General features: G+C 37.5%; 2 protein-coding genes across 3 annotated transcripts in view; one reads left to right on the forward strand and one right to left on the reverse strand.

The window, feature by feature from the left end:
• The window catches only part of SERPINE3 (serpin family E member 3), a 36,315-nt gene extending 15,166 nt beyond the window's left edge, over positions 1-21,149 (forward strand). The window contains exons 6-9 of the mRNA XM_086712694.1: positions 4,472-4,572; positions 15,289-15,375; positions 15,880-15,963; positions 18,385-21,149. Coding sequence (XP_086568820.1) covers positions 4,472-4,572; positions 15,289-15,375; positions 15,880-15,963; positions 18,385-18,428 — 316 coding nt within the window. The 3' untranslated portion in view covers positions 18,429-21,149. The remainder of the gene's footprint in view (positions 1-4,471; positions 4,573-15,288; positions 15,376-15,879; positions 15,964-18,384) is intronic.
• The window catches only part of INTS6 (integrator complex subunit 6), a 91,538-nt gene continuing 86,802 nt past the window's right edge, over positions 16,770-21,505 (reverse strand). For both annotated transcript variants that reach the window (XM_086712678.1, XM_086712685.1), the window contains one exon: positions 16,770-20,046. In XM_086712678.1, the coding sequence (XP_086568804.1) occupies positions 19,953-20,046 (94 nt within the window). In that variant the 3' untranslated portion in view covers positions 16,770-19,952. The remainder of the gene's footprint in view (positions 20,047-21,505) is intronic.

Raw genomic sequence — 21,505 nt, forward strand, 5'->3', positions numbered from 1 at the left:
CTGGTTATTAGTCCTTTATCAGATATATAATTTGCAAATATTTTCTCCCATTTCATGGATCGTCTTTTTACTTTATTGAGGATGTCCTTTGTTTTTATTTTTTCAATATATGAAGTTTATTGTCAAATTGGTTTCCATACAACACCCAGTACTTATCCCAAAAGGTGCCCTCCTCAAGACCCATCACCCACCCTCCCTTCCCTTCCACCCCCCATCAACCCTCAGTTTGTTCTCAGTTTTTAAGAGTCTCTTATGCTTTGGCTCTCTTCCACTATAACCATTGAGGATGTCCTTTGAAGTACAAAAGCTTTTAATTTTAATGAAGTTCAGTTAATTTATTTTTTCTTTTGTTTCTTATGCTTCTTTTAATGTCGTATCTAAGAAACCATTGTTTAACCAAGATCACAAAGATCTATGTCTGTGTTTTTTCTAGCAATTTTATAGTCTTAGCTCTTATATTTAGGTCTCTGACTCATTTTGAATTAATTTTTGTATGTATAATGAGGCAGAGGTCCAATTTCATTCTTTGCATGTGGTTATCCAGTTGTCCCAGCATGATTTTTTTTCTTCCAAGATTTTATTTAAATTCAAGTTAGTTAACGTGTAGTGTAGTATTGGTTTCAGGAGGAGAATTTAGTGATTCATCACTTACATATAATACCCAAAGTTCATCCCAACAAGTGCTCTCCTTATTGTGTATCACCCCATTTAGCCCATCCCCCCAACCACCTCCCCTCCAGGAACCCTCACTTTGTTCTCTAAGAGTCTCTTATAGTTTGCCTCTCTCTCTGTTTTTATCTTATTTTATTTTTCCTTCCCTTCCCCTAATGTCATGTTTTGTTTTTTAAATTCCACATATGAGTGAAATCATATGGTATTTGCCTTTCTTTGACTGACTTATTTCACTTAGTGTAATACACTCTAATTCCATCCCCATCATTGCAAATGGCAAGATTTCATTCTTTTTGATGGCTGAGTAATATTCCAGTGTGTGTGTGTGTGTGTGTGTGTGTGTGTGTGTGTATGGGTATAAACCATAATATTCTTTATCCATTCATCAGTCGATGGACATTTGGGCTCTCTCCATAGTTTGGCTGTTGTTGATAATGCTGCTATAAACATCAGGGGGCATATACCCCTTTGAATCTGTATTATTGTATCCTTTGGGTAAATACCTAGAAGGGCAATTGCTGTGTCCCAGCACCATTTATTGAAACGACTATTCGTTTTTCCATTGAATTTTCTTGGTACCTTTCTTGAAATTCATTGACCATAAATGAATGGGTTTATTTTTAGACTTTCAATTCTATTCTATAGGCATAAATGTCTACAATTTACTCAGTATTATTCAGTCTTGATTACTATAATGTTTAGAAATCAGGATATGTTAGTGCTTCAACTTTGTTCTTCTTTTTTCAAGAATTATTTGGCTATTCTGGGTTCCATACATTTTCATAGGAATTTTAGGATCAGGTTATCAGTTTTGGCCAAAAAGGCAGCTGAACTTTTGATGATGATTATATTTACTCTGTAGATCAGTTTGGGAATATTGCTTTCTGACAATATTAGCTGTTGCAATCTGTACACGGGATGTTTTTCACTTTATTGATGTTTTCTTCAGTTTCTTTCAATTATGTTTTTTAGCTTTTAGTTTTCAGTATACAAGTTTTGCATTTCTTTTGTTAAAACCCTAAGTATTTTATTCCTTTTGATGCTGTTATCAATGGGATTTTATTTTCAGACTGTTCATTGCTAATATAAAAAAAGCCATTGACTTTTTGTACCTTAATCTCACATCCTGTCACCTTGGCAAAATCATTTATTAGTTCTAGTAGTTTTTCCTCTGCGTGTATATATTCCTTAAGATTTTCTATATACAAGACCAAGTCATCTGTGAATAGAGATAGGTTTACTTCTTCCTTTCTAATCTGGACGCATTTTATTTCTTTTTCTGGCATAATTGCCCTGCACACCTATCATTACGATGTTAAATAAAAGTGGTGAACATCCTGGTCTGATTCCTGATCTTAGGAGGAAAGCGTTCAGTCTTTTACCATTACCATTCAGTATGATGCAAGCTGTGGGTTTTCTGTGGAGACCCTTTTTAAGGTTGAAAAAGTTCTCTTATATCCCAAGTTTACTGAGTGATTTTTGTTTTCATGACAGAGTGTTGGCTTTTTTTACACGCTTTTCTGCATTTAATGAGATGATCATGTGACCTTTGTCCTTTATTCTGTTAATACGGTGTTTGACATTGATTTTCATATGTTAAACCCACCTTGCATTCCTGGGATAAATCTCACTTGGTCATGATGGGATTTATATATTGCTGGATTCAATTTGCTAGTATTTGTTGAGGATTTTGCATCTTTATTCATAAGGGATATTTGTCTAGTTTTCTTTTCTCATGATATCATTGTCTGGTTTTGGTAAAGGGCAATTTTTCCACTCAAGATATTTTTGAAACATTTCTTCTGGGCTGGCCTTCATAGCCATATAAGAAAAAAATTGGGTGCCTGGGTGACTCATTTGGTTGGGCGTCTGACTCTTGATTTTGGCTCAGGTCATGATCTCACGGTTCATGAGTTCAAGCCCCATGTGGGGCTCTGAGCTGACAGCACAGATAATGCTTGGGATTCTCTCTCTCCCTGTCTCTCTGCCCCTCCCCGACTTGCGCAGTCTCTCTCTCTGTCTCTCTTCAAAAATAAATAAATAAACTTAAAAAAAATTACTCTCGCCTTTTAGGGTCATACCTCACTATCACCTTTAGTTACTAAAAATGATATTACCCAGTTTTATCAACTACCATAATCACCATATTTGGCTTCCAATATCCCTTAGCTTTTTCTTAATATTCCCGAGAAACACGAAAACCACAATGGTAGCATTGAAGTGTATGAGCTGTACTGGGCATTGTTCTAAGCACTTTATAAGAATTATTTCGCTTAATTTTCACAAAGCTAAGAACTAAGCACTACTATTATGTTCATTTCACAAATGAGGAAACCGAGGCAAAGAGAGGTAAAGTAACTTACCCAAGGTCACTCAGCTAGTAAGAGGCTGAGCTGGGATTCAAACCCTGGCAATGAACTCCCAAGTTCATGCTCTTAACCACTGTGTTTCAGTATTAAGAGTTTTCAAAAAGAATGTGTTTTAGGCATTTATGAAAATTTCAGAAGAGGTAATACAAAATTGTTTTGAGAATGTCAGCAGAGTTGGAGAAAGCATATGTATCTTTTTGGGAAACCGTTCTAAAGATCCAAAACATATATTTATGGGAAAATCTGATACTTCTGTTTAAAATATTGGGCACATTGTCTTGTATGGCAATGAAAACCTTTAATAGTAAATGGTCTTTTCCAGTATTTTTACCCTTGTACAAGTTCTGGAGAGTTTATACAAAAAGCCCGTCTAAATGCCATTTCAAACTTTTTTATTTTCAAAGAAAAATAATGTGAGCAATCCTTTTAAAGCCTCCTTGAACAGTAAAATTGCAAATGCCTGGCCCTTGGAGAAATATTACAAAGTTGGTGTGTTGATTCTTCCTGCTCTCAGGACTTATTAGGAAAACCAAAACTTTAACTTGCATTCCTTCCCTCCTGTGCATCAAAGACACACACTGCACGCAGCAAACAGAAAAATATGTCTTATCAAATATAAATATGTTAAATGAGACACTCTATTAGTTGTTGATTAGTCAACAACTTCTTTTCTGCACCTACTATGTGAGATGCCTCAGGAGACAGGAGGTAGCAAAGTGTAGATGCCAAGGGCACGGGCTTTGCACTCAAACAGCCTTGCTTTGAGTTGAGCTCCACCACGTACTCTTTATGTCATCTCGGGCAAGTGTCTTAATCTCTTTAGGCGTCGGTTTTTTCACCTGTAAAATGAGGATAATAACATAATTATGTGAAGATGAAATAGGATAATCCACATAAAGCACATAGGTAATCCACATAAACAAACTAGTGCCTAGCACATGGTGAGCACCCATTAAATATTAGTCACTATTAGGAAATTAAAAAAAAACTGGGATAGCGTCTCAAGTCATTTACAATATCATAGATAACAGTAATAGGAAGCAGAATGTTCTATACATCCAAAGAGCAGAACATAAAAAGTGTTCATGGGGCTTTAAAGACCAAATGCCACAAAACAGCTGGAGAGGGGAGGAGGGGATCACAATTGCATTGGACTTGGAGGAAAGAGTAGTAACTCAAAGGCAATCAAAGGACGTGGAAAAGACCTGGAAAGAACAGCAGAAGCAAAGATACAGAGGTGGGAGAGAGCCCTGTGTGGTCAGACTAGTCAGCGTGTAAGGTTTATGAGAAGGAGCTATGAAATACAAAGCTAGAAATGAGGCTGGAGATCCCTGACTTCCAAGTTAGGGAGTCTGGCAGTCGTGGCGTGTATGAAAATATTTTGAATGAGATTTTTAAATGAAAGTTGATGGTTTGCTTTTGTTTTTTAGATTCAGGATCCAAAATCATTTCAATTTAAAAAGCATTTTAAATTCTTGGGGAGTCACCGATCTTTTTGATCCACTCAAAGCTAACTTGAAAGGAATTTCAGGTAACACTTCTTCTTTCAAGCTTTTTGGCATTGTGCTTGGGGGCAGCTTTGTCATACTTTGATTAAGGGATTTTCATCTACAGAGGTTTCAATGGTACAGTCAGAGTTAACATTTTTAAAAGGATAAAGAAAGAGCTTTGCTTTATATAAAAATATGTTGCTTCAGATAACAGTCAAATTTGAGTTGGACTTTGTGGGGGAGGAGTGTTTCTTGAAACCTTTAAGCACCGTTTTGGGAGACCACCTTCAGGGCGAGGTCAATGGCCGTAGAACACAATACAACTCACCCTCCCTCTGCCTATCATGACTAGGAACCTGCCAGAGACAGTGGTTCAACAACAGAGGTCTTCATTCTGACCTCCCACTGTCATGCCAGCCTCACAGTCGCCCTTTGTTCCTCCCTCCTCCCTCTCCCTCCCTCCTTGTATCACTTCTGGCTTCTAATAAGCTAACCTTGAAACTTTCCCTCAACCACCCAACTTCCTTTCTTCAAGTTACTCACGTACCTGTAACCTTGCCCTAAAATGTTCTCCTTCCCAAAGTCCATATTAAATTTATTTGCCCCTAGTGGACATGCTACTACTAATCAATAGGAACTGTATTTGTTTATGATCTGACAGGGAACTTACATCATATATTTAAAAAGAATGGAATGCCAAAACCTTATGTTCCAGAATCCTCTCAGAAACCATTAGATAAACTATTTTTAACTCCAAAGGCTCAGGTTTGTTTCTGCTCTGGATACTAATATCCATTGGCATCTTCATTGACCTTGATGCTTTCTGTGCCCAAAGAGCTTCAGAATCTCCACTTTATTTTTTTTTATTTTTATTTTTTAGAATCTCCACTTAAAATGCTAGAACCTCATAACACAGAGTTTTCTAAAGCATTACTCAAAATCTTCTTTTTTAAGCAATCACACACACACACACACACACACACACACACACACACAGGAATTTGGTCCACAAAAGCAGTCTTGGCTTGTGCTTTAGATGTGACCAGACTAAATGGCAGTTACTTATCAAATAAAGCACAGGAGGAAGGATCTATTCTAGAGTGTTTAAAACCCACCAGCTGTGTACTCATTACCTAGACATGCAAAGATATAATCAAAGCACTAGTCAAGTTTGGGCACAGTGCCCCCAACAATGCTTGGCACACTGTGGATATCCAATAAATGTTGTTGACTTGGTTGAATGACTCAACCAGAAAATTTCCATGGTGACGCAGGCATAATCTGACACTGTAGGGAATAGAAGAACAGTAGAGTGAAAGGATCAGAGGTCAAGGAAAGAGGAAGGGATTAAGAACTTCAGTATGTTCTATCTGTAATAATGTACAAAATGCAATCACAGTGTCTTCTTGTGACTCCAGACCTCAGCTAGGGCATTCCTGTTGTTGATGATGATACTATTCTTCTTTTGATCATTCTAGTTCAAAACTCTGGGGCCATTTTTACCTTTTCTTCTACAACACTACATTCAGTTAATCACTATGACATTGATTGTTCCTTCATAGCTCTTAATCTCTCTGCCTTTATGTCCTGGAAGTACATCTCAAAGTGCCATTAATCCTGTGTCCTCAAACAGGACTGAGCTTGACCCATATCGTGCAGCTCCCCTACTGGTAAAGATTTTCAAGGCCCATAAGCTCTCCTGACAAGATGTAACAAGCAACCTACTTTAGAAAGAACATTTTTTTTGGTACCTTTTTTATAATGCAATTAAGGTCTATGTATGTTTGTTCAAATCAGCAGAAATATAGGCTCATTGATTTAAGTTGTTAACTACTTATCAAGCAGTTAGCATGTGCCAAGTGTGAAGTTTGAATTCAAATATCTTACATGATAAAACACATCAGCCTTATCTTCTCCCATAAAGTTTTGTTCCTCTAATAAGATGTATCACCAAATAATGACCCATCCCTGTTTTTATAAAGTTTTAATGAAACATAGCCACTCCCATTTTTTTACAGATCATCTATGGCTGTATTCCTGCTACACTGCAGAATTAGGCAGTTGCAACAGACGCCATATGGCCTGCAGTTGCTAAAGTATTTAGTATCTTGACCTTTACGGATAAAGTTTACCAACTAAAGTATTGCTTTCCAATGCCCTTCTTTAAACATAATCAAGAGACTAGTCACTTCTATGCTTAAGTGGGCTGTTGACTTAATTATAGAGACATGGTGACTGACTCTGTCTAACAAATAGTTTCATCACTCCTAAAATGAGGTCGCTACCACCCATCTCATATCTTACTTATGGAAATAAAATTCCTCAACATATCGCAAACTATCAGCAGAGAGTTTGCCAGAAAATAAGTCATCAGAAAATGCTGGTCTCCCTTCTTACAATTAACGAGAAGTTACCAAGTAGTTTTGTACTATTGACAGAAGCTCAAACTACAGGACATTTGACCTTTTCTCTCCATTTGGTTCCAATGCCCAGAATCACTTTACTCAAGTTCTCCTTCCACATTTAAAAGTCACTACTCGCCTATCTCTTCCTTCATGACATCAAATCCTTTTTTGCTGCCTGAAAAAAACTTGTTCAATATCATCTTAAGGCCCAACTGAGCCTAGGCTATCATTTTTCTCCCCAGGCACCCTTGATACTACATGTTATAAAGCTTTTAAGAGTGATTCCAGTTTCACTTACACTAAAGATATCAGCTAGAGATTTACTTCTTGAGTAATCAGAAGGATCAGCAGGCTTTGATACAAACCCATGCTTCCTAATCCAAGAAATACTTCTTTTGCACAAACTTAAACCTTTGAAGAAACTATCTTATTCTTGACTTTTACAAAGGAGTAATTAGGTTCTGAACTCTGTTCGGCAAGAACTACAAGCTCCAAGTTACTACAACTTAAATGAGCAAAGCACACATAGTTGTTTGGTTGCATACTGAAGTTAACTTATGCCACACCAGATGACTGATCAGCACTGCACTAGGTCGGCAAGATTGTCAGATAGATCATTCCCAACTTCAGTTCCCCTCCCAAGAAGGCCACCTAACAACTATCCATAGACAAGTCACCACTGTGAAAATCCCAGCTCCCAGATGTAAGCTGAAGTACCCCTCTGAACCACAGAGACCGAGAAGGACCACATTAGAAAGGTAAGAGGCGCAGCTACACTCGGACTGCATCACCCTTCCTCCAGGCTGACACGGCAGTGCACCAAGAGGGCCCTTCCAGGCCTACTACAGTTTCTCCAGTGAGAAAAGGGAGCCAAGGTGGACACCCAACTCTTCCAGGACACTTTCTAGAAGGTCTATTCACATATTGCCTCCTGGAGATAACTAATAATCAGATAGAGATGGGGCGGGAGGACAAGCCTTACATGAACCAGCCTTCAAACCTTGGCAGACCATGTTCCTGCCTGTAGCAGTACCCAAGCAAAGATCTCAGCTAGCAGCAATTCCCACTTACAAAGCCAGCCTGGTTGCCCCATCTTGCTAGAGAGCTTGGTTGGCAGTCCTGCCTGATTCTACAGTCAGTGGACTATACTACCTAATCAATGGACCGTACTACCACTCTACCTTGAAGAAAAGTGAATTCACAGCCCTGCCCGACACCTAAGCATAATCTCAAGTACCATCCATTGAGGAAGCCTGACCAGAGAACTCAGATAGCTGAGAAGCCCATCCTAAAGCTGTGCTTGGGCAGAGATCCTGGCCAAGCAGCCCTGCCCAACTGTTGAGCATATCCCCTACCCCCAAGTAACCAAAGAGCCTGAAGAAATGACCTTGGGAAGCCTTGCAGCCCAGCCCACAGTGTTACCAAGTCACAGAGCCCAGTCTGCATCCCCACCCATCTTCAGGGCACAGCTGGCAGCCCCACCTGAACATGGAGTCCAGCCGGCAGCACCATCCATTTGGGAATCACAGTGTGAGACTCCACCTGACCAGGAAGGATCGTGGAGCCCATCCCATAACTACCCAGTCATGGTGTCCAACCAGTGGCACTACTCTGTCAGGGAACACAGCCTACAACCCCATTTGACCAGAGTTGATTGCAGGGCTAGTGGCTTAACCTGACAGTGGGTCATAGCCAGAAGCCCCACCAAAACAGGGAGCCAACCCAGCAGACCCACTTGAATACAGAACCCAACCAGCAGTCCCACCCAACCACAGAACCCAGCCAGCAGCACCCCCCTGCAACCTCAGAGCACATGGAAAGGCTTTGCCCAAATAGAGATCCTGCTAGCAAGCCCCACCTACCCACAAATGCTATCAGCTAATTGGTAAAAGTCTTTACTTGCCAAAGCAAACCTGTAAAGCCTGTAAAAGGAGACTACTTACTTAAATGCACAGATACCAATACAAAGAAGCAAGGATCATGAAAAATCAGAAAAATATGACATCATCAAAAGAAATGAATAAAGCTCCAATAACTACCCTAAAGAAATGGAGATGTATGAACTGTCTGGCAAAGAATTCAGATAATCCTCTTAAAACAGTTCAGCAGACTACAAGAACACACAGACAACTAAACAATATTTGGAAAACAATGCATGAACAAAATTAAAAGTTCAAGAAAGAAATAGAAGCCATCAAACAAAACAAAACAAAAAAAATAAACAGAGATCCTAAAGCTGAAGAGTACAATGACTGCACCAAAGAATTCAATAAAGAGCTTCAACAACAGACTCAGCCAAGCAGAGGAAAGAATCAATGAACTAGAAGATAAGTCGTTTGAAATTATCTAGTCAGAAGAGCAAAAAAAAAAAAAAAAAGAATGAAAGACTGAAGAAAGCCTATAGGAATTGGGGACTCCACAGAAAAAAACATATACTCATAATGAGAATTCCAAAAAATGAGGGGTAAAAAAGAGAAACTACTTAAAGCAATAATGGCTGAAAGCTTTCCAAACATGGGGAGATGAAAGGGGGTTCCAGATTCATAATGCCCAAGGAATCCCAATAGGTTGAACCCAAAAAAGGCTACACCAAGACACATTATAATTAAATTGTTGAAAGTCAAAGAACTTTAAAAGCCGCCAGAGAGAAGAAACAAGTTACATACAAGAGAACCCACATAAGATGACCAATGGATTTCTCAACAGAAACTACAGGCCAGGATATAGTGGAATGACATATACAAAATTTTGGAGGGGGAAAAAAAAAAACCAACCCTGTCAACCAAGAATAGTATACCTGGCAAAGTTGTCCTTCACAAGTGAAGCAAAGATAAAAGTTTTCCAAACCAACAAAAACTAAGGGAGTTTATCACCACTTGACCTGCCTTACAAGATATGCTAAAGGACATTCTTCAAGTTGAAATAAAAGGATGCTAATTAATGTTGTAAAAATGTATGAATATATAAAAATTATTGGTAATGGTAAATATATAGTCAAAATTAGATTCTCTAATATTGTAATAGTGGCACATAATTACAATAAATCAACGAATTCAGTAAAGTTGCAGGATACAAAATGAACATACAAGTATCAGTTGTGTTTCTTTATACTAACAATGAAGTACCTGAAAAAGAAATAAAGAAAACAATTCCATTTCATTGATAGTTGCATCAGAAACATTAAAATACTTAGGAATAAATTTAACCAAGGGAGGTGAACTATCTCTACATTGAAAACCACAGCACATTGATGAAAGAAATTGAAAAATATACAAATAAATGGAAAAATATCCTGTGTTCATGGATCAGAAAAATTAATGTTGTTAAAGGGTCTATTCTACCCAAATAAATCCTCAGATTCAATGCACTCCCTACCAAAATGCCAATGCCAATAACATTTTCCACAGAAATAGAAAAAACAACTCTAAAATTCATATGGAACCAAAAAAATCCCCAAATATCCAAAGCAATCCTGAGGAAAAAACAAAGCTAAAGGGATCACACTTCCTGAGTTCAAACTGTATTATGAATATATAGTAATCAAAACAGTAAGGTACTGGCATAAAAACAGACACATAGGGAAATGGGACAGAATCAAGACCCCAGAACTAAATCTATGTATATACAGTCAACTAATATTTGACAAGGAAGCCAAGATTACCCAATGGGGAAAAGATAGTCTTTTCAATAAATGGTGCTGGGAAAACTGGATATTCAGATGCAAAAGAATAAAACTGGACCCCTATTTTATAACATTCACAAAAATTAACTCAAAATGGATTAGAGACTTAAATGTCTGAAACCATAAAACTCCTAGAAGAAAACATAGGAGAAAAGTTCCTTGAAATTGGTCTTGGCAACGATTTTTTGGATCTGACACCAAAAGTATAAACAACAAAAGCTATAAACAAGTGGGACTACATCCAACTAAAAGCATCTTCATAGCAAAAGAAACAACTAACAAAATGAAAAGGCAACTTGCAGAATGGGAGAAAATATTTATAAACCACATATCTAAAAGATTAATATCTAAAATATATAGGGAACTCACACAACTTAATTGCAAATAATAATAATCTGATTTTTAAATGGGACAGAGTATCTGAATGAACGTTTTTCCCAATAAGATTATTCAAATGGCCAACAGGCACATGGAAATATGGTGAATATCGCTAATCATCAGGGAAATGCAAATCAAAACTACAGTGAGATATCACCTCATACCTGTTAGAATGGCTATTATCAAAAAGACAAAAAATAACAAATACTGGCAAGGATATAGAAAAAGGAACCCTTGTGCACTATTGAGAGGAATGTAAATCAGTCCAACCACTATGGAAAGCACTATGGAGGTCCCTCAAAAAAATAAAAATAGAACTACCACATGATCCAGCAGTTCTACTTCTGAGTATGTATTCAAAGGAAATCAAATCACTGTCAAAGAGATAACTGCACCCTCGTGTTCACAGCAGCATTATTTGCAATAGCCAAGATACAGAAAAAAAACCTAAGTGTCCATCAACGGATGAATGGATAAAGAAGCTGTGGTATATATATTTTGATGGAATAGTATTTAGCCATAAAAAAAGAAGGAAATCCTGCTATTGGCAACAACACAGAAAAACCTTGAGGGCATTATGCTAAGTGAAAAAAATCATACAGAAAGACAAACACTATATAATCTCACTTACATGTGGAACCTAAACCAAAATCAAACCTCATAGAAATACAGAGTAGATTGATGGTTGCCAGATGCAAGGAGCAGGGGAGTTGGGGAGTTGAGTGAAGGTGGTCAAAGGGTACGAACTCCCAGTTATAAGTTCTAGGGATGTAATGTACAGCATGGTGACTATAGTCAACAATACTGTACTATTTGAAAGTTGCAAAGACAATAGATCTTACAATTTAATACACGCAAAAAAAATTGTAACTATGTGAGGCAACGAATGTGTTAACTAATCTTATTGTGGTATTCATTTTGCAGTATATACATATATCAAATCATCACATTGTGCACCTTAAACTTACATGTTATATCAGTTATAATCCAATAAAGCTAGGGTGGCAAGAGAAGTGGGCAAGAGGAAAATAGAGAAAGCAACAAACCACATCCTGGCTTCAGGGGCCATTTCAGATTCTTTTTAGTAATCTCTCTCTATATCCTGGGCTCGGTGCTATTCCATATTTTACATTCCATATTTTACGGACACATTCCATATTTTACAACTAAGCAATAAAAAGAGGAGAAAGATAAACTAGAAGGAAATTCTGGTAATAACTTTTTTAAAGCCACTAAATTTGTCAATAGTAAGTAATAATAATTGGAAAGGCAAATAACACAGCAAATGATGTTTATCCTACATTATGAGAAGCTGAGGATCAAATGTTGGGATATTGGTTTACATTTTCCAAGTCTTGTGTTTACACAATGTCATTAGGAAGAAGACTCTTAAGCCTTTTGAGACTGATCAACCACACACAAAGAATGATGGTCTCTACGAACAAAGGGGAAAGAGGTCTCTACGAACAAAGAATGATGGTCTCTACGAACACTGAAACAGTCGTTTGGGTGAAACTTGCCGAAGACCTATTCTGTACTGTACCCCTATGATGTTATAGATACCAACCAACATTTCCTTACAGGTGAAGTCAGACTGAAGGATATTAAGGCAGCTGTTTTATGGAGAAATGAAACAAATGTACAACATGAAGAGTGTCTATTATTCACTCACCCAACGTTTACTGAACACATAGATGTACCAAGCATTATTATGTTAGGTGAAGTAAAAAAGGTTTAAAACTGATAAAATAGCCTCTGCCTTCTAGAAGCTAACAATCTAAAAAGAAAGGTTGACATAAACACTTGACAATATTATGGAAGAGTGGAGAGTATGCCAGGAGGAAGGGTAGGAAGAATCTTACTACTTTGCTTTGGATAATGAAATGTAATATAGGAGCAAATGGTTTATAGGGGGCTACACTTTCCCAGAATGCTAATCTGGTCAATTTAGAGACAGGGGGATGGTGTGGGTCTTTCTATGGTTAAACACTACATATTACAGTCTTCCTGCAGAGATTCACTACAAACAATAGCAAATAATCAGCTCTAAGAAGTCCACTAGTAAAAACAAAAGCACAAAGCTATTCAACCTGCATTTCCCATCTTAATTCATCATGGAACCCTTTTTATAGAATAGCACCTATAAACAATCTGGGAACAAATTTGGGGAAAACAGGTTGTATGACCCTCAATGGCACAAAGCAACTGCCAACAATGCCAACAGGAAAAGATGAGCCCAAAGTAGGAAGATTCCTCCGTGCTTGGATTCTTCTCGGTTGACTTCATTAGTTGCGTAACATTTCAGTAGCTACTTGACAAAAGCAAGCAAATAGGGATCTGTAATACAAGATCACACAAGAAGAAAAACGCAAACCTACAGATGACTCCTGAATTCTTATTTTGATCACAAATGTTGGTCTTCTGAAATGTTAAGTCTTACCGGAGATATAATTTAAGAGAGGTGTGGATGCTGGGGCAAGACAGGCCACGGATCTTGGCTGTGCCAACATGTAACTGTCAATTATCGGGCCACTCCTGTAGTGTGATGGAGAAAAGCTCTTTAAATGAAGCTCCTTGACTGCAGTATCCAGAAATTGTAATAGCCAAGTCTATCGAACCAAAGATTCACTCATACCAATTGGTCCCATTTTTCACACTGTGTCAAGGTGCCTGGTCTCTAACACAACCACATTTACTACATTTTAGCTGATACAGAGTTTCATAGTGAACTTCTGCTAACTTCATTAACACTTATTTTAAATGTTCAGACACCATACCATAGTCATGAAATCACAGATTAGTAAAACCTCATGACCATCAAAGAATCATTTTTTTTTTCATCCACAGAATTCTAACTCTGGCACTGCATTTGTTCGTTCAACGAATGAGAGAGACAATTAATTAGAGATAAATTTACTTTCTAAAAGATCCTACAGATCCTAGAGAACCAACTAGGTCTCTAAATAAATCTAAATAAATCAGATTCTTTACTGGTTTTAGGACAAATGATACCAGATCAATGTTTCCATTGATTTTTCCCTTCCTCTGGCCCTTGTCTGGTCCCCTTCAATGATGCTGGAAAATAACTGTTTCTTACAACAAATACAGCCAACTCACAATTTCCTGGGTATACCTTATTTAGAAGATGGATGAACCTGCTGCATATCCTATACTCGGCTGGTTTTATGCTCTCACGACATTCATTTGCTTCTCCTTGTATGTGCATGAAAAATGCAAAACAATTTAATTAGTCTAAGATGAAACACAGCTCTCTCTAAATACAACATGTATATTGAAATGACTATTTTAAGGCTCATGCCACAGACCCCTTTCCAGTGGCATGCGAGAGGTGACTAGAATACACTTTTTGAAAGGTGGCATTGTTTGTGTGGAGGGGTGGGGTAGAAATGGGTGCTGCACGGTCAGAAAACCTACAAAGGCCCAAGTTCTACTTCTATCAAGTGCATGACTTCAGATCACTTAACAGCTCATTCTCAAATGAAAGGGTTGGTATAACTGACTTCTGAAGTTTCTTCTAGTTCTAAAGGTTCTTACTTTCCTTCAATATTATGTCGTCAAGTACCATTTCACTGTGGAGAGCTGTTTAAAAATGATTAATGGTTAAATTACAAAAACCTGTCAGTTCCTCCAACTTAATCACTCCTATTCCTATTTGCTAAGCTTACATCTTTGAAGTTGATAGCACACAACTATTATAGTTCTGACCTCTCATTATCTTTCCAGATGCTAGCCCATGCAAGTTAATTGCCTAACTGATATACCTCAGTATATAGAATGCAGCTTGAGACACATTTTTAATACACTGAGTTATGCCTTTTAAGGCCCATAGTACAAACCTGTAACTGTCATTTAAAAGTGGCTCTGAAAATGCAGTCCAAGAAAGCATTCAAGGGAAACCATCTCAGAAGCTGGCTGAAAAAGGATTCTTGGACTCCAGAATCTGCATTTTGACACATCCTCTGGTGAAAATACTGGCTGAGGATTTCAATATTAACTACAAGTTACTTGGGAAAATTAACATTGAAAAAACAGGGCCCAGCTCTAAATATTAATTTGGGAGGGGTTATTTATTAAACTCACCAAATCGGAGGTTTTGAAAGTTACATAAAAAATCGCAGCTTCAGAATTTTCCAAACAAATCTCTCCCTAGCTATAGTAAGCAGCATGAGACTGTCATTAAGTGCGTTCCTTAAAAGTACACTCAAATCCTTAAGCCATTTATGCATTAAAAATGGAAATAAGCAATTCACATTTTTATTTCTTGGGATTAGGCCAAGATGGCTTTTATGTTTCCGAAGCGATCCACAAAGCCAAGATTGAGGTTTCCGAGGAAGGCAGCAAGGCGTCTACAGCCACCGGTATGTTCATCAAGGGGTCAGCAGTGCTCAAGTCATACCTCTTGCCCTTCTATGCCTTTGTTAGGTTTATCCAGTTCAATCTCCACATTTCTAAACTTTCCCACTCAAAACCCCAAGTCCAGATGTGGTATATGTGGTATAGCATTTTTTAAAAAGGAAGGTTAACACAAAGAGTTTGAAAAATGGCGAGAGAAGAGAAATCCAGTTTGAAAAGGATTTGTCCCATCATCCCCATAAACAAGGGATGAAGTCATTCTGAAAATTACCTTCAGTAAGGAATTCATTCCATGGAACATTTTGAAAATGGGACACAGGGTTGCTAAGTGGCATCTTTTCTCTTTAATTTTCCCATTTGTACCCCATCATAACACTACACAAATACATTAAGATGTTCTGATTTCTTCAGAAATCAAGGGATATAACTGACTTCGGCTCCAATTTTAATAGTGACTTCCCTCAAATGAATAAAAAATGTAATAGTCTCCTATTCTTTCCCTCCTGCAGCTCTGTTGTTACTGAAAAGGTCTCGGATTCCTTTTTTTAAAGCAGATCGGCCATTCTTCTTTTTCCTGAGAGAACCCAACACAGGTATGACAGTATTTCTGGACACCATTCAGATATATTAAATATTTATCAGCATCTCTCTAGCAACAAGCGCCCATTTGTCCACTGCAGCCTAAAACAAGCATTCCTTCTAGCTAGTTTCTATGGTGCTTCAGAAGCTTCCCAGTTTCTTGTCGCGTATCCTGAGAAAGGGGAACATTTCTTAACTACAAAGGAAACTAATACCCTCCGTGTGGTTTTTGGCTTTTCGGCTCATTTTTTTGTTGATGTGGATTTTTAAAAATTCAGGTTTCTACTGCTGGGGAAGACTCAGAAAGATCATGAAAGTAATGTAAGTGATTCATCTTGACTTCCCCCCCCCCCCCATTGTTGCCTCACTTTCTCATCACTGTAGGACAAAAGATATAGCTCCTTCAGGGCACTCGTGTGTCCAAGGAGTCTTTCGACTCAGCAACCCCAGTATTCTAGTGAATGCACCTAGATTTCTATAGTTTTTCTGTTGGTCTTTCTCAAGCTGGCCGAAATTACACAAAAATCAAGTGTTTGCCCAAGTACTTCTTAGTTCCACTATACAACCTCATCTTAAGCCAGAAATGGTATGGACCAGGCAAAGCCTCAGCACATCAGAGGGACAAGCGGAGCTCCTCTCATTTCTGCGATGAAAAAGGATTCTAAGTATTCCTCTCCGTGTTTCCCCCTCCCCCCTCCCCATTATTTATCAGCCTAGGAAGGAAAAGAGATTCTCAGTAAAGAGTTGTTGGCAAGTCGAAACAATGTGTTAAAAAGAAATAGGATGGAACAAGACTAACAAAATCAAGCAAAAGTGGATCTACTTTAACTAAACATCAGGCATTATTTTTATTTATGGAGAGAAAAAAAAGTCAAAAGTTAGAATAATGAAAATTACGCATAAGTTTTACACAAATTGTTAAGGAAATACTGTCAACATCATTTTATCTGAGAATCATTTGCATACTGCTGTAACTTGTGCTGGAAATCAAAGGAACACTTTTGTGACAAAAAGGATGAAGATAATCATTCACTAGGAAATAATCTATTGGGGGATTATTTGGGGAGAAAAAGTCCATCAACAGAATATATCCTCCTAGGATTTCACCATGATCATTCCATCCCCATGTTTATTAGATGAAATTGTCACTTATCACTCAGAACAGGCAACAGAGAGCCCTCTCTTAGAAAGGATACATGTCCAAAAAATGAAAGATGAAAAAAGTGACAGGCTCTACTCCCTCAAGAAACAGAGACAGGACTAAATGCAAATAGGAAGGTCATTGTCAAAAGCTGATAGCCAATAAAAGTTGATGACATTTAAAGAGACCGATATCTCTTTTGGAATTCAGCTGCGTAACAATGACGTAAAACCTCTGCACTAGTAAAGGACACACCACTGTTTCGATGATAGGAGTTTTCAGAACTGCCTCAGTAAACACATGAACATAAAAGGCTAATAATCCAAAACCAGTTCCATAATCCGCCGCACATCTGAATATAGTCTTTGTGAATTTATTTACCTCTTTCTGGGAGGTATTTGCCCACACCACACACGGCACAGTGACTACTCTCCTGGTGAGAGGGGTGTCGAAGAGATAGAAATCAGTCTCAGCCTTCAGTACACCAAATGGACACATCTTACTGATAAGGGCAAATAATGAATCCATTGACAAATGGGACACATATGGGAACGTTAAGAAAAACGATCTTAATCTCAAGATTAAACTGTTAGAGAATACCATTTGTCCAGCCTAAAGTCACCCAGTGACCTACAGGGCCCAAAAAGACAGGATATTCCCCTTAAATTCAACCCCCCGTTGCTTACAAGAATTCTATAGTATTTCACTAATTTAACTAATATGCCCAGTTTCTTAAAATGTAAAAAACCTTCGAGATGGGATATTAAGCTTGAGTTTTGATTAGTTTCAAACCTTATGACTAGGTTTTGGATGAGGCTATCGAGTATGGTGACAGAGAGATTAAGGACAGAAAGAGGAGACTGAACAAACTGCTCTTCCCAGATTCATCCCCAGAATGTAATCAAGGTGAAGGGTTTAAAGATGATCACCTCAGGAGCAATCTATAAAATGGAAATAAGAACTTCCTGATAAGGAAAGCTGCTAAACATCGGAATAGACTGAACCCCCTTCCTAAATATTCTTAAGTATGAACTTTTATCCGAATGATTTGTAATCCCTTCTATTAATCTCAGAATCTAAATATACATAATTTAAGACAATTAAATCCAGACAATATATTCTGGATTTTGTGTAGCTCCTGAATTTAGCAGTGACTGCAGGTAATTACCTTGACAATTCCACCTATGAAATGATATCCTGCTTTAAAGGTATTTTGTAGAGGTAAAAAAGGTTTAAAGAATTGCATATGAAAATACTATGTAACGTTACATTAAATGCTTCTTTTTCTTGACAGGATTTGTCTTCAGTATTGGGAGCGTTTCAAATCCCCTAGACTAAATTAAGAGATCTCAAGCATGTTCTCCACTGTCAACTATGCTTTTCTTCATAAAAAGTTACAATTGCATTCTGCTATACCCCTGAAATTTTAAAAATGTTCCGCGAAAGTGTAAAAAGATAAGGGTATGTGATTTTCAAATATTATGAAACTAAAATTCCATCAATTTTACTATAATTTTATAAATTTATTTTGCCCTCTGTTAATCTAAATGTATTTTAACCTTCTTTTCTATTGGTTACCCCAAAAGCACTACAAGGCACAGCAGTGATCTATGAAAGGTGAGTGAGGAGTCTGGTCACAGGGTCAACGTCCTCAGTGAAGTCATCTGAGGTCGTGTTGGACTGAGAGTGGACATTGAATAGTGTTGGTTTTTCCTTATCCTGGGTATTTCAGGGGGAATACAAAATGAGCAAAGTCATCTTAAATGTTTCCTTTCCATTTAGCTTCTAAACAAAATGAAGAGTTTAAGTGTAAGAACAGCAGAGGAAAACAAAGAGGTCCCCTTTGAACTCCCAATTTGTTGTGGGACTTCTGTAAGCATGGCATCAAGCTGCTAAAGGCTGGCCATTTCAGACTATGTGGTGTGCCCCAAACTTACACCTCCCTAACTGGCAGCTTCAACTTAGTGCCACCCATAATCCTAGTGAGAACGGAAAAAGACGTTGAAGGGGAGTAAGGAAACCAATAATGTCAAAGATGTCTGCGTTTTAAACAGCTTTTAAAGTGTCTGCCTATTTGCCACAGATCCCATCTTTTCTATTATCTAGGCAGAAATGGGAGTATGTTGGTGTAGCCAACAAAATCTAAGAACATAGAGTAAAAAGACAATGCAGATTATGTAACAGATAATTACAGTTAGCTTTAACAAATATGAACTTCAAGTGGTGTATTTGTCCAATGCTTAAAAAGCAAGGCCTTTAAAATTCCATTATCCTTAAGATGGTTTTAAATGATTACTTTAAATGTGATTATTTCCTAAACCACACAAGAGTAAAATAGAGCATTTATTGATGGAATAACAAAAGTGCTTTTCTTAAATATTCTTCAAAATACATTTGTACAACTTACAATAATATATCCAAAATAACTGTATATACAAAACATTACCTAGTTTTAATGTATGTGCTTTTTTCCCCAAAAATTACAAAGTAACTTTTTATTATTTTTTTTTTTTGGCAAAGTTCAACCTTAACAGAGGTGACAATTTTAAAGGTTGGTTTAAGAAAATAGAACCTGAGGGAAATTGACACGCAAGAGTCAATGACAAGCAAGAGATTTGGAGGAATATTTTTAGTTTGTTAAATAAAAATGTGTTTTAGAGTGATATTTTTCACATTACAAAAATAAACCAAAATGAAGAAAAGGTCACTGTAAAATGATGGAAAAAGGATCTGTAGACTTGCTCTTAGTATTTCAAATAGCCAACAATGCATGTCAAAAAATGAATTCAAGATCACAACAGTCTTGTATTTACTTTGTATTTGGAGAAGATAGTGAAATAAGTGGCCACATTCTGTTTTCTTTTAATTGCTATTAATATGGTTGATCTGATTGGCTCGTCGATGAATTTCATCCAAGAAGTTCTCCAGTTGTTCTATTAGCATTCGCTTTTTAAACCTGTATAAAAAAATAAGTGATAGCACTCTCAATTTCTTTTTAATGGATATAGATCAGTATAATGCTTTTTTTAAAGACAGAAACTGCCTTGGGAAGATTTTTCAAAGTAAAATGAAAATGAAAAACAACAACTTTATGATATATAAAATCCAATGGAAGATAATAAGCAAATTATTTTATCAGTGCAGAATTGCAGTTTGTTCCTAAAACAAATAATCCAGGCCCAGGTACAATGGAAGTCAGATATTTGTTCCACAACCAAAAAGAAAAAAAACCCTAACATTTACAAGGGTTACAAATATTCCAACAAAATTTGGACTCCTAAAGCAATGATTCAAATAGCTTCTTATGCTCTTTAATTTTTTTTTTTAATGTTTGTTTATTTTTGAGAGAGAGAGAGAGAGAGAGAGAGAGAGAGAAAGAGAGAGAGAGAGAGAGAGAGAGAGAGAGAGAGAGAACGAACAAGCTGGGGAGGGGCAGAGACAGAGGGAGAGACACAGAATCCGAAGCAGGTTCCAGGCTCTGTCAGCACAGAGCCCAATGCAGGGCTCGAACTCACGAACCGTGAGATCAGGACCTGAGCTGAAGTCGGACGCTTAACTGACTGAGCCACCCAAGTGCCCGTACTTCCTATGCTCTTTAAAAGTTGTATGGTGAAAGAATGTGAACAAAGTATGAATATAATCCCCACAAAAGGGAAGAAGAAACGACAGTTGGATAGTAACGTTTAAAAACCCTGGTGTTCTACTATTACAGTTTGAAAGCTAACAAATCAAGGATAATTAGACATCTGCAGTATAGGATAATATAGCAAACATTGAAAGTTCAAGTGGCAATTTAAAATTTTCTTCACTAATATAGTAGACTAAAATTGCATTCGTCTACATAAGTTATTAATACTGCTGATGCTTTTTAGAATATCCAAAAACACTGTCCAATCTATATCCACTTCCTCTCTACTTGTAAATTAATATGAATAGCCACCATAATATTACACAACTCTCTAAAAGGTGTTAGAAGTAGAGAGTGCAGGCCACCAGGAATATAGCTAAATCCATGATGAAGTTTGAGCTGACAGAATGTTACATAAAGAATAAATACTCGGGGCGCCTGGGTGGCGCAGTCGGTTAAGCGTCCGACTTCAGCCAGGTCACGATCTCGCGGTCCGTGAGTTCGAGCCCCGCATCAGGCTCTGGGCTGATGGCTCAGAGCCTGGAGCCTGTTTCCGATTCTGTTGTCTCCCTCTCTCTCTGCTCCTCCCCCGTTCATGCTCTGTCTCTCTCTGTCCCAAAAATAAATAAACGTTGAAAAAAAAAAAAAAAAAAAAAAAAAAAAAAGAATAAATACTCAAAATAAGTAACATGAAAAGTTACTGCCTTATTTTGAACCCTCAAAGTGGTGTATGCTCTAGCTACTCCAAAAAAAACCCAAACAAACAAAAAAAACCAAGTAACTGCTC

The sequence above is a fragment of the Puma concolor genome, chromosome A1 (assembly GCF_028749965.1).
Source record: "Puma concolor isolate L17-30 chromosome A1, mPumCon1.1.hap2, whole genome shotgun sequence".
NCBI classification, from domain to species: domain Eukaryota; kingdom Metazoa; phylum Chordata; class Mammalia; order Carnivora; family Felidae; genus Puma; species Puma concolor.